This window comes from Clarias gariepinus, chromosome 15 (assembly GCF_024256425.1).
Source record: "Clarias gariepinus isolate MV-2021 ecotype Netherlands chromosome 15, CGAR_prim_01v2, whole genome shotgun sequence".
NCBI lineage: Eukaryota > Metazoa > Chordata > Actinopteri > Siluriformes > Clariidae > Clarias > Clarias gariepinus.
Window position 1 is genome coordinate 3,792,462 of NC_071114.1, and position 13,918 is coordinate 3,806,379.

The following is a 13,918-nucleotide window of genomic DNA, read 5'->3' on the forward strand; positions in this document are numbered from 1 at the left end:
ATATACACTTACCTGCTCAATTATGAAAGTTAATGCAAATTAAATTTCATTAAAGATTTAAATAATGATAAAATAAAGAAAAAATATGGTTTCATAAATGTAAACTTGCAAAAGATAAATGTTTTTGTCTCTTTAAATGTAATTATAATGAGAATGGGAGTTGTCCACTATTTGCAGAATGCTTATAAAAGCACCCTTGCAGGTGAGTTCTTGAATCTGGACAGCTTGGCCAATGTACCAGCCCATGCTTAGACACTGGGTCTGGTCATTACTGTTTCTATAGTAAACAGCTCATTTACAGTGACCTGTACAGCACACACTGTCTGCCAACACAATTCAACACTTATTTAAAAAATGTGTTGTTTGAAAAGCTTAGCATAATAACCCTTCGGTTAGGAAACATTTAACTTTTATAGAAATCCGGCACCAACACATTACTGTATGGTGCTTCGCAGAGGAGACTTTCTAGCATTTCTGTTACTGGGCTTTAAACACCCTGCAATTCCTCAAAGGTATTTACTTTCTATTTTACTTACTTTTTCTAATTAATAGAAAAAATAATTAGTAATTCTAATTACTTTCAATTTACTTACTTTTTGTAAGTTTATTTAAAGTCTAGGACTTTGTGCCTTTATACTAAACAATTTATTTAGATTTAATGTAATGATAATGTTATCTCAATGGTTTATTGGTCTTGATTTTAGTTTGTATTGCATTATTTTTTACATTCTTTAATTAATTAAAAATTATGTTCACAAACTATGATCAATAATATTTGAACATTTCTGAAACCCAGGTTTGGACAGTGTGATCTTGTGCCCACCCATGTCGGTTGCAGATACTCCCCTTACTCATGGTGGGATTTTGCACGATGACAGGGATATGACAAAGTCAAAAAATGACCTGCCAAAATCTTTTAAAGACTAAATCCTTTGACAATTGTAATTAAAAAAGTTATCAATTTAGACAATTTTTAAATGTTAAATGATAAACTTGCATTTTAAAAATTTAGAACCAATTGGAAAAACATCTGGTCCGATTTCAAGATGTCACACACAGGAAGTGCAGAATAATCATGGTTTATTTTTTTGAAAATCATTTGCAGTGACAATTGACAATTGAATAGTAACCAGTGCACTGAGTTTATCCTGGTATTATCTGGCAAATAAGACTATACATCTGGTTGTATTGAATTCAAACTTTCAGGTAAAAAGTTACAACTTTTTAAAATGAGATCAGAATAAAACAAACAAACAAACAAACAAAAAAAACAGAAAGAGGATATAAAAGTCACGTTTGTAACTGACTGTGTATCAATTTGTTCTCAACAGTAAATAACACTAAAGCACAATAAACAGATCCCAAACACACTTCACAGATCAGACTCACTCTTTAGATAATTAAAAGATCTACTTAAACACTTTATCTGTAAAAAACAAACAAACTTGCAGTTAAAGTCTCTAATTCACTCAGAAACAGAAGGACACTGAGTAATACTGAGGTAGATGAGAAATCTGCAGATCCGTCAGTTACTCCTGGAGAAAGTCCTGGGATTTTACATCCTAATAGCGTTTTGTGATTTGCATCATCATAGTTCATGGGGACACGATAGTGTCCACATTCTACATTAGTGTGAAGGTAGAAATGCACTGATTGCCCCTGGCTGTACTGTGTTCAGAGCTCGTCGTGGTTCTTGGTCAGATCTTCTCCATAGTTTGTTGCTTGACTTCCTACAAACATGTTCCAGTTCTGCAGAATCTCCTCTTTCGTCAGCATCTGATCCTGCACAAAAATATGCACAATCATTTATTTTACAGCAATTTAAATGATTAAAAAGATTAGTGATGCCCCTTCCTAGTAAATTGACCAGACGTTTATACGAAAGGTAACCCTTTACCTTTGATCTATAGGTATAGGTCTGGATCTATAGGTACTTATATAATTAATTAATTTAATTTTCTTATTTCATGCCCAAGGAGACCCATGTTTACATTTTTTAAACAGAGGAGAAAACATCTTTAAACATTTTACAGAGTTTGTTTGGTAAGCAAAAGTATTGGAACAGACGACAAAGTAAATAACACTCAATATTTGACAATGGCACAAAATCTGGTGATGTACTGGAACTAAACTATTATATTCTGTGATGCCTTTTCAGACTTTTACCACAGCTTTTTTCCGTTTTTTTTTTTTTTTTTTGCTTTTTTTGTGTTCATTAAGTCTCTGAGGAGGTCAAATGCATGCTCAACTGAATTAAACTTATTTCTTACTTTAAATCCTTTGTTGTGCAGACAGTGTATTTTTGCTCTGTCATCACTGACTGTCAGTCAGAAGCTTTCTGTAGACTTCTGAACTCATGTTCTGCCTTCAAAAGTTGATGATAATTCACTGGTTGTTGGATCTTGGAGAACCAGACACTGGTCGACAGCTTAGTTATCTGATGTGAGTTTATTCACCTAATCAACCTCAGAAAAAGCTAATTAACTAGTACAAAACTTAAAATGATAAAAGCCTCCCAGCCCACAGTACAGAATTATTGCTTTATCAAGTGAAAAATAACTTCATCAGTGTAGTGATAAGACGACAGGACAGCAATTACGCGAGTGTCAGACGACCCAAAACTGTGTTGATGGTAGGACAGTAGGGCTGCAATTAACGATTATTTTAATAAACGAATAATCTGCTGCCCCACCCCCCCATATTAATCGACGAATCAGATATTTAACCAAAAAAAAAAAACATTAATTTCCAACCCTTTATCCAAAAACAGAACTAAAATCTTTAGAAAGTGCACAAACATGTTGCTCCTTGAGCTGTTATAATAATAATAATAAAATAAAATAAAATTGGACTAACACAAAAACAGACATGTATGCATCTGCCAAATATATTCAGTGGAACCTTGGATTACAAGCATAATTCATTCCGGAAGCGGCTTGTACTCTAAAACACTCAAAAACCAAATGTAATTTTTAAAAACACTAACGGAATCACTGCTGTAAAGTACAAAAAAAAAAAACCCTGCACTTTACCTTTGAAAAAAATCGCAACAGAGCAGTGTTTCTGTGTAGAGCAAAGAGAAAGAGTGTGTGTTTGTGTGTGTCTGCAAAAGGCGAAAGTAGGAGGGGTCTCTGTGTGTGTGTGTGTGTGTGTGGCACGGTGTCCAATGACGCGCGCGCACACAGAGTTATGGTCACAGTGTTATAGTAAACAGTAGCTGCGTGCATGGATGTTGATTATACCAGTAAGGGACGCGCACTAAGACCCAGCAGCCTCCGCTATGTATCTTTCCTCTACCTCCGCTCGTCTTTTGTATTGTTGCTCCGCCCCGTCTATGTAGCGTCGAACTCTGCTAGCATCAGTGCACGAAACCGAGTGTGTTCACTCCGCTCTTAAATAAAGGTTTTTTTAAATAATCAAATGTCTCAGCATCGCGTGACATAAATCGATTTGTTGCCAACTATTTTAGTAATCGATTTAATCGATTCATTGTTGCAGCCCTATGGGAGAGGAAGGCCAGATAAAGAGCATATTCATACTTTAAGACCAAAAGTTGTTAAACAGCGTGATCATACACAATAGGGAGCCGGTTTTGCACAAACTGTATCTTGTTAGGATCCTGCAGAGGTCTAGACTGGAGATAATGAGTGTGGATGAGCTTCTGTGCTGAAATCAATCTACTCCTCCCTTCAGTAACATTTATTTTTAAAGCTGATATAAGGCCTCAGTTCGTTCCGGGTGATTGCAAGTACACGTGTGCTAGTGCACTAGTTACCTTATCGGCGTCAGACTCGTACAGAAGGTGTCGTGCCTCAGCCTGAGCGTGATCATAATCCTGAGGAAGAATCCAGTGACGAATCTCCTCCACATCCATCTTCCCATCTTTATTCAGATCTCTGAAATCAGAAAACTGATCTCTCTCAGTTCTCACCCAGTCTGGTTCAGGTCCACCATCTTCATGTGCGAACATGTCCGCTGGAGTTCGGGACAAAAAAGAAATTATAAGCCCACACAGTATTTGCATAGCAAATCCTCATGACTACACCACATGACCCTGCATGTAAACTGATTACAGATTGGATAGTTCCCTGTGGAGCTTGTTTCAGTGGTCAGATCACTTCCAGACCATCTTTTCTGGTCATTTACATTTAGACATTTGGCAGACGCTCTTATCCAGAGCGACTTACAAAAAGTGCTTTAATGTTTACTGCATTACTGGTCAGCTGCAGGCAAACCATTACCTTGTCTCAAATAGCCCTGGCAGTAAAAAGGTGGTATTAACCACTGGGTAAAGTAAACCACCAGAATTCAGGACCACTGCCTCACAATAATGCCAGCAGGTGGTCACACACCAGGCTAGCTTCTCTACACATACATGTGAATGCACTGTGTACCGAGATGGACTGGTATCTTACTAAGGTTATATCATCCCTGCCATTCAGTGTTCCCAGGACAGGTGTCGAAGCACATAAACCAATGGCCAAAAAGTGGTTACCGAAGATAAATAAATGACTTTGTTACTGTAATGTGCTAGTGTATTCAATTTCCAAGTTGGTCAAACAAAGGGATAAGGAAGGTATTGCATTTTGCTGAGCCTTAATACAAATGTCCCTGTTAAAGAGGCCAATGAGTACTCATTTAATGAGCAGGAGGCTGAGGAGGATATAAACTGAGTTTACAAACTGGTTCACTTGTTTAAATCAGAGCACAGCAATTACTGTTTTAAAATCTGAATACACAATGTTATTTGCAGCCACAGTGTTACCCGTGACTCGAGTACTGATTAATACTGTGTCCAGTAGAACTAAGAGTTACTGTAGTAACACTGTAAAAAACAATGAAGTAAAGCGTAATGAAACAAACAGAAAGCTGCTCATGAAAAATGTTGTCAATGTAAAAAAATAGGTTTTTATAATTAAATTAATAAAATAAATAAATAAATAAATAATATAAAACCAGGATTTTCATACCGATGTATTCGTCTTCATCCACGTAGCCATCTCCGTTTTTATCTATGTCCTCCAATGTCTCCTACAGATCAGGACATTAGACTGTCAAACTAAATTATAAATAATATGAGAAAATCCTCCTAAATGAACCATGTTTAAATGCAATTAGACTTTACACTAAACTATAATTATACAGTGGTGTGAAAAACTATTTGCCCCCTTCCTGATTTCTTATTCTTTTGCATGTTTGTCACACTTAAATGTTTCTGCTCATCAAAAACTATTAGTCAAAGATAACATAATTGAACACAAAATGCAGTTTTTAAATGAAGGTTTACGTTATTAAGGGAGGAAAAAAACTCCAAATCTACATGGCCCTGTGTTAAAAAGTGATTGCCCCCCTTGTTAAAAAATAACTTAACTGTGGTTTATCACACCTGAGTTCAATTTCTGTAGTCACCCCCAGGCCTGATTACTGCCACACCTGTTTCAATCAAGAAATCACTTAAATAGGAGCTACCTGACACAGAGAAGTAGACCAAAAGCACCTCAAAAGCTAGACATCATGCCAAGATCCCAAGAAATTCAGGAACAAATGAGAACAAAAGTAATTGAGATCTATCAGTCTGGTAAAGGTTATAAAGCCATTTCTAAAGCTTTGGGACTCCACAGTGAGAGCCATTATCCACAAATGGCAAAAACATGGAACAGTGGTGAACCTTCCCAGGAGTGGCCGGCAGACCAAAATTACCCCAAGAGCGCAGAGACAACTCATCCGAGAGGCCACAAAAGACCCCAGGACAACATCTAAAGAACTGCAGGCCTCACTTGCCTCAATTAAGGTCAGTGTTCACGACTCCACCATAAGAAAGAGACTGGGCAAAAACGGCCTGCATGGCAGATTTCCAAGGCGCAAACCACTTTTAAGCAAAAAGAACATTAAGGCTCGTCTCAATTTTGCTAAAAAACATCTCGATGATTGCCAAGACTTTTGGAAAAATACCTTGTGGACCGACGAGACAAAAGTTGAACTTTTTGGAAGGTGCGTGTCCCGTTACATCTGGCGTAAAAGTAACACAGCATTTCAGAAAAAGAACATCATACCAACAGTAAAATATGGTGGTGGTAGTGTGATGGTCTGCGGTTGTTTTGCTGCTTCAGGACCTGGAAGGCTTGCTGTGATAGATGGAACCATGAATTCTACTGTCTACCAAAAAATCCTGAAGGAGAATGTCCGGCCATCTGTTCGTCAACTCAAGCTGAAGCGATCTTGGGTGCTGCAGCAGGACAATGACCCAAAACACACCAGCAAATCCACCTCTGAATGGCTGAAGAAAAACAAAATGAAGACTTTGGAGTGGCCTAGTCAAAGTCCTGACCTGAATCCTTTTGAGATGTTGTGGCATGACCTTAAAAAGGCGGTTCATGCTAGAAACCCTCAAATAAAGCTGAATTACAACAATTCTGCAAAGATGAGTGGGCCAAAATTCCTCCAGAGCGCTGTAAAAGACTCGTTGCAAGTTATCGCAAACGCTTGATTGCAGTTATTGCTGATAAGGGTGGCCCAACCAGTTATTAGGTTCAGGGGGCAATTACTTTTTCACACAGGGCCATGTAGGTTTGGATTTTTTTTCTCCCTAAATAATAAAAACCATTATTTAAAAACTGCATTTTGTCTTTACTTGTGTTATCTTTGACTAATAGTTAAATGTGTTTGATGATCAGAAACATTTTGTGTGACAAATATGCAAAAGAATAAGAAATCAGGAAGGGGGCAAATAGTTTTTCACACCACTGTATAAATAAATCAGTTCTTTAAATGTCATGCAACCAAAAATAACATACTTTCAAAATCACAAAATTTATAATATACAGGGTGGGCCATTGATATGGATCCACCTTTATAAAATGGGAATGGTTGGTGATATTAACTTCCTGTTTGTGGCACATTAGTATATGTGAGGGGGAAAGTTTTTCAAGCTGGGTGGTGACCATGGTGGCCATTTTGAAGTCGGCCATTTTGGATCCAACTTTTGTTTTTTTCAATAGGAAGAGGGTCATGTGACACATCAAACTTATTGGGAATTTCACAAGAAAAACAATGGTGTTCTTGGTTTTAACGTAACTTTATTCTTTTATGAGTTAATTACAACTTTCTGTCCACTTATAAAGCAGTTATTAGCAGTTTACATTCTAATGACACGTGAGGAGCGGCTAGAAATTGTGTGTTGATGTCAGGTGAACGCAAATTTCAATGCAAGACACCCTACGAGACCACCCATCTCCCATGCTACAGTTAGCAAACTGCTAATAACTGCTTTACAGAAACTTGAAAAGTTTTCCCCCCTCAAATATACTAATGTGCCACAAACAGGAAGTTAATATCACCAATCATTCCCATTTTATTAAGGTGTATCCATATAAATGGCCCACCCTGTATAATTACAATTAATTTTTTTGCAAGTTAGTCCCTGATTAGTGTGTGTAGAGATCACTTTGGGAAAAGCAGTGCAGAATATGATTCCGTAACCAGAGAAAAAAGGCTGTTTTTTCCCTTTCATTTTGTACAATAGCTAGTGCATGGGAACTGAACAATATTAAAAGGAAAAAAAAACTTTTTCAATTTTGTAATATTCATAATCAGCACTGCTCTCATCACAACACTTCTCTCTGGAGGACGGGGACATGTGAGACCCCATTTAAAATTAGCAGGTAGCATTTCTTTAATGTCTCCAATTGCTGTAAATCCAGATCTTTTTCCAGATTAAGTTGAATAAATAACGGTTATTAATAGACCCCAGTGCGGTTACACAGAATATACCCAAACAGATCAGTTCTCTGTCCTTAATGTCAGGCAGAAAAAGGACGTTTTCTTCATTCCTGAGCATTATGAAGACTTTTTGGGAAGCACTGCATTCCGCTATACAAATCATCTTTAATAAATGTTTTAAATTGAGTACTTCACTATCAGTGGTAAAAAGGTTTTTGGCCCCTTAGCAGAGAACCATTTTTATGTTTGTTTTGTTTCAAAGAAAGAAAGGTATTCTGTTGCTGTTGTCTTAACCAGCGGTACTGTCTCTAAACTTTTGGCTCCCTCAAACCTCAACTTTTCTTCCTCTTGAAAAGCTGACATGATCTGAGACATGACCAAAAAAATTTGGAGAAGTAGGGTATCCCGTATAGAGGATACATAGTGTAGGACTGTAGCATAACGTAGGACTGTATTCAGGTGTGACTTGGAGAACCAGATACTGGTCAACAACTTAGTTATCTGGTGTAAGCCTCCCAGCCACTTTATCAAGTGAAAAATTCAGTCTTCAATGCGACAAAACGACAGGACAGCATGTAGCGAGGAAGGCCAGATAAAGAACAGGAGTGGTGATGAAAATATTTACTGTTTTTATATTTCTTGTCCTTTTTTTTTTTTTTTTTTTTTTACACATGCTTGTACATTCTTTTTTGTACTCCTTGTTATTTCTGACATTTGCTGATTCACTTTGTTTCTGTTTTTTTTTTTGTTTCTTAGAAACTGGATATTTTGTTCAATATTGGAGCCTCATGGTGTCACACTCTAATCAGCTAATTAACACAAAACACCTGAGCACAAAGGTTTCCTGAGACTTTAAATGGTCTTCTAGTCTGGTTCAGTAGGATGGCTGTTCACAGAGTGCTGTATCCATGGACATTAATGGAAAGTTGAATGACAGAAAAAGGTGCACAAGCAACAGGGATAACCGCAATCTTGAGAGGATTGTAAAACAAAGACCATGGACTACATTCCTGTCAAGCCACTCTTGAATCAGAGGTGTCTTACCTGGTCTAAGGACAAAAAGGATTGCACTTTTGCTCAGTGGGCCAATGAAAGTAAATTTTGCATTTCATTTGGAAATCAAGGTCCCTGTGTCTGGAGAAAAAGAGGAGAGGCACAGAATCCAAGTTGCTTGAAGTCCAGTTGTTTGCAGTAAGTGGTGGGGAGCCATGTCATTTGCTGGTCCACTGTGTTTTATCAGGTCCAAGGTCAGCACAGTCCCAAAAAGTTTTTGAGCACTTTAGGCTTTAGGCATGTGTGTAAATGAGAGGAACCCAAGAGGAACGGTGAGGATACAGGGAGCAGAGGTAAAGGAGGTGCAGGACTTTAAGTACTTAGGGTCAACGGTCCAGAGCAACAGAGAGTGTGGAAAGGAGGTGAAGAGGCGGGTACAGGCAGGTTGGAATGGGTGGAGAAAAGTGTCAGGTGTGTTGTGCGATAAAAGAGTATCAGCGAGAATGAAAGGAAAGGTGTACAGGACAGTGGTGAGACCAGCAATGCTCTACGGCTTAGAGACAGTGGCGCTGAAGAAAAGACAGGAGGCAGAGTTGGAGGTAGCAGAGCTGAAGATGTTGAGGTTCTCCTTGGGAGTGACAAGGATGGATAGGATCAAGAATGAGTTTATCAGAGGGACAACCCATGTTAGATGTTTTGAAGATAAAGTCAGAGAGGCCAGATTGAGGTGGTTTGGACATGTTCAGAGGAGAGATTGTGAATATATCAGTAGAAGGATGCTGAGGTTTGAACTGCCAGGCAGAAGGTCTAGAGGAAGACCAAAGAGGAGATTTATGGATGTAGTGAGAAAGTTGACATGAAATTAGTTGGTGTGAGAGAAGAGGATGCAGAAACTAGGGTTAGATGGAGGCAGATGGCGATACCTGAAAGGGAACAGCCGAAAGACAAAGAAGAAGATGATAATATTCTACTGTATTGAGATGCACCTTTGTATTGTATTACTTGTCACATTGTAGACTGAGTGTTGTGCACTTGTGTAGAATATGGCTGGTCTGCAATTAGTTAATCTCTCGTTAGTATGACCCTAGTATGATGTGTGTCACTCACCAGGACAACAATGTCCCTCATGTGTTCAAACTCCTCAGGATGAAGGAAAGCAGTGAACTCATCCCTCTCTGCTCGCTCGTCTCCATTCAGATCAGCTGCTTTAAATCTACGCTCATCTCGTGGCAGCATCTTTTTAAAGCTGAACTGATCAGAAGAATCTGCAAACTCCTCTGGGTTTGCTAAAAAAATAATTATAACACATCAGAAATCCCTCTCCAGGTTAGCAGCAATCTTTTACATCAAATCCTTCAAGTTCATCATCCCACTTAAATTAATAAATACAACATATCATGGTTACCTGTTTTGTCAAATTATAAATAATGCATTTATCTTCAGAAATACTTAAAAATAGCAAGTCACTGTTCTGTCCACTGTTAAATGAAATTACATCATTCACTTATACATTATTATATATAATTATTTTAAATCCCACAGTTTGCACCTAATAGCAAATAGATGTCACAGAATAAAGATAAGATAAACAATTATCTTGGAATGCCACTTAGTAGAGAGAATTGACTGAGTTCTCAATCACTACCCTGATCGGACCAGCGGCATTCCAAAGCAGATGTTAGTGTAAAGAGCACAGGGACATTTCACCGTGTGCATCGCTCCACTTGTCTGAGTTCACTACAACACATCCTTTACACTGAAAGCATTACAACACTATGCTATAAGTATACACACTCACCAAGGTAATATCCATAGGTGGCCTGTTTATATTCGTCCCAGGCAATTGCGTCGTCTTTGTTCAGGTCATAGTCACGCCATAATTTTGCAACATTCTCGTAAACATAACGTTTTTGAACACGTTTAATCCAAAGCTTCAGCTCATCAGCAGTGATGAATCCATCAGTATCACTGTCGATACGATCCACAATCTTACTGCAAGGAGACACACACACAGCAAAGTCAAGAGTTAAAATGTTTCTACACCACCAGTCAAAAGTTTGGACACACTCTCTCTTTCAGTGTTTTTCTTTTTTTTATAATAATAATACTAAAGATATCCAAACTATGAAAGAACATGTATTGAATTATGTAGTAAATCAATTTTTAAAAAATCGTTAAACAAGCAAGAATATGTTTTAGAGAGTTTTGATTTGATGCCAGCTTGGCACACTCCTTCGTCTCATTCATCAGTTTGCCTTGTCAAGCACATTATGAAGACAGGTTAACTGTGACAATTCTTGACTTCTTAATGTGCTTTAAACTGTTGTCTTCTGCAGATGAAGGGTGGGTACAGAGTCTATAGCCCCATTACTGCTACTACAACTACTATTTAGTTTCACCAAAACCATCAAACGCTCTCATGAGGACCGTCCTAGGGAAAAGAAGACCAAGAATTCACTCTGCTGCAGAGGATAAGTTTATTAGCCTGTGTACCTTAGCAGAACTTGAGATTAATTAGACCACATAGGCACTTCAAGGCTTCAACTGGGTGGGCTTGTGCTCAATGCAGTCTCAGCTTTCTGTTCTCAGCTGCCAGAAGAGGAACCTGGTGTGTCTTCAGCTGTAAACTTTGTACGGACTACATATCATATATCATACAAACCATACACCAGGAAACTGATCAGGATGATGGGCACCCATGTTAATGGAGACCAAAGGCCAGCCCTTCTGTTCTGATCTCACAGAAAAACCAATGTAGCAAAAATTGCTGAAAAGGTCTACGCTGGCCATGATAGAAAGGAACCAGTACACCCAGTGCATTACAGCCTGCCATGCACGGGACACGGCAGGCAGAGAGCCCAGAGCCACCGACCCGGCCTCCAAACTCCCCTGATCCCAATCCGGTTGAGCCCCACGAGGATGTGCCGGACAACCAAGTCTGATTTAAGGAGGCCCTACCCTGTAAGCCAGAGCACCCAAAGGATCAGAGTCCCGGTGCCAGACACTACAGCACACCCAAAGGCTCTGGAAGCCACACCCGCAGACCAGAGCCGCCCCAGTGGCACAAGAAGCTCAAAACTTAGGCGGTTGATGGTCTTAATGTTATGGCTGATCATTGTCTATGCCGCTTCTTCAGAACACACACAGTGTATGACAGTTGAGTTAAAACATTTTCATGCCAAGTGTTAAACACATTCATGCAAACTACAGGGTGAATGAGTTAGATGTCAGGAGTCCAGTAGCTGTGTAGGCTTCCCTCAGAACTTTGAGCTGGGCCTGCTCACCTCAGCCTGTCTCTGCTCTCCTCTGGACTCAGCTGATCGAAAGTCTTCGCCATTTCTTTCCCCAAAAACGCTTCATGGTCGAACTGCAGGCTCTGGCGGTCCGCGTGCTGGTCCTCGTGAGGTTTCCGGCTCAGTTCGGCTTCATGGTGGATTCTGTCCTTCCTCACTGTGGGCTTCAGATCCACCACACACAGCAGTGCACACACACACACTACACCCAGCGCACTCGTGGCCATCAGCACTGTGTCACACACTGGGTGTGTTATTACACCACACTCCGTCTCGCTCTGATTAAAGTTACAAAGTAACAGCGGGGCTCCTCTGATGTACCGCGCGCGCTCCGGCCACAGCGGCAAACCAGAACCAGGACTACAGTTACGGTTCCGGTACCGAGCCGAGAGGACGTTAGAATCCTGTACTGGTGCCGCGGGTCTCCCGTTCCGCGACTTCTCCTGTTAAACCCGCTAATTTCAGTGTTTCTCTCCCCTGCAGTGACCCAACCCCCCTGCAGCTCGAAACACACACACACACACACACACAAAGTTCTACTAGTGTGTGTGTGTGTGTGTAGCGCCACGTTGTAGGGTGACACGCAATCTCACGAAAATGTGCCGCAGATTCATCTCAGACTTTTACTGTATCACACTGAGGCGGGAAACAAATCTCATAGAAAACACATCTCAATTAAATTACATTAAATAAGAGAAAAATTAACACGTGCATTCATGGCCGCAAATCCGTATTTTACAATCATAAATATAAGTAAATTTGTTCTTAATTTAAAGTTACATTCAATCGCATCTAATTCGCAGAGAAACGAGGCGGTGTTTAGTGTCGGGTGTTACTGAGGATCAGAGGGGCTGATGATCGGTTTCTCAGGAAAAAATTAAGATTTTATGTGTCAGTTTACATCATCTACATGCTTTCGATTTATTACCGTACTTTCCAGAATATAATTAGCCTTTTCCCCTTTATGCCTTAAGATTATTAAACTCACAATCAATAACCGTCAATAAACTTGTAATTAAAAACGTTGGCAGCAAAACTCAAGACTTTTCTTTTTAAACACATATATATATTGCCAATAGACAATGAAAAATAATCTTGAATGATTTTTTGATCTCCTTTTAATAGTTAGTATGAAAATATTCTTACTGTATTTTAACAAATATTTGAAAATGTATACTGAAATTATATAAAAAAAAAATAAATAAATACAAAAATCTGTGACTACAGAAAAGTTGCCCAGATGAATGTCATGTTTTATCTGAGTGAATATACAATGTTAATGTGATTATTCTCATAGAATGGTAAATCATTTTTGTGACTTTGTGATCTAGTTCGTTTACGGGATGAACAATGTTGAATATAAAAACAATCTGGGGAAAAAAAGTTTAACAAATTATAAAAAAAAAATCTAAAAAAATAAAATAAAATAAAAAGTAAGTGGTATAATGGGCCAAAAGACCCTTTTTTGACGCGTCAGGAAAAAAATTAAACAAAGCAAAAACAACCGCAGCTACACCATATATTACGACAGAAAAGAGATTTTTGTGTGTGTGTGTGTGTGTGTGTGTGTGGGAACAGCGAACCCAAGCAGCCTGGTGTTTGCATCAGTTCCTATCAGATCCCAGAGGGGGCGCTAGTGTTCAGGTTTTGTGGTGGTGTGTACTGTATGTTTCAGGTCTTTAAATAAATGAATCCCATCAGGTTACAGTTCAGTGACATGTGATGATGGTTTTGTTTAGAGACATTAACGTTATGATTCATCACAGAAGGTCAGACTCTCTCTTGACATCAACATTGCAAAGATCTGAGTTCTAGTTCTTTTGATTATGATTTTATGCAGATTAAAAACATTTCATTGGGAGGGGATAAATAGCCTTTTGAAGCATTTGACAGAAGCAGAAGAAAGAAAAATA

At 38.9% G+C, this 13,918-nt stretch overlaps 1 protein-coding gene across 1 annotated transcript; it reads right to left on the bottom strand.

Moving 5' to 3' along the window:
- Nucleotides 1–1,063: 1,063 nt before the first annotated feature.
- Nucleotides 1,064–12,542, bottom strand: rcn1 (reticulocalbin 1, EF-hand calcium binding domain). The gene is made up of 6 exons (XM_053512425.1): nucleotides 11,997–12,542; nucleotides 10,511–10,704; nucleotides 9,820–9,998; nucleotides 4,971–5,031; nucleotides 3,776–3,975; nucleotides 1,064–1,782 (listed from the first exon to the last, which is right to left on the bottom strand). The coding sequence occupies exons 1-6, from the start codon at nucleotides 12,230–12,232 to the stop codon at nucleotides 1,675–1,677; spliced, it is 978 nt and encodes a 325-aa protein (XP_053368400.1). The 5' UTR covers nucleotides 12,233–12,542; the 3' UTR covers nucleotides 1,064–1,674.
- Nucleotides 12,543–13,918: the final 1,376 nt, after the last annotated feature.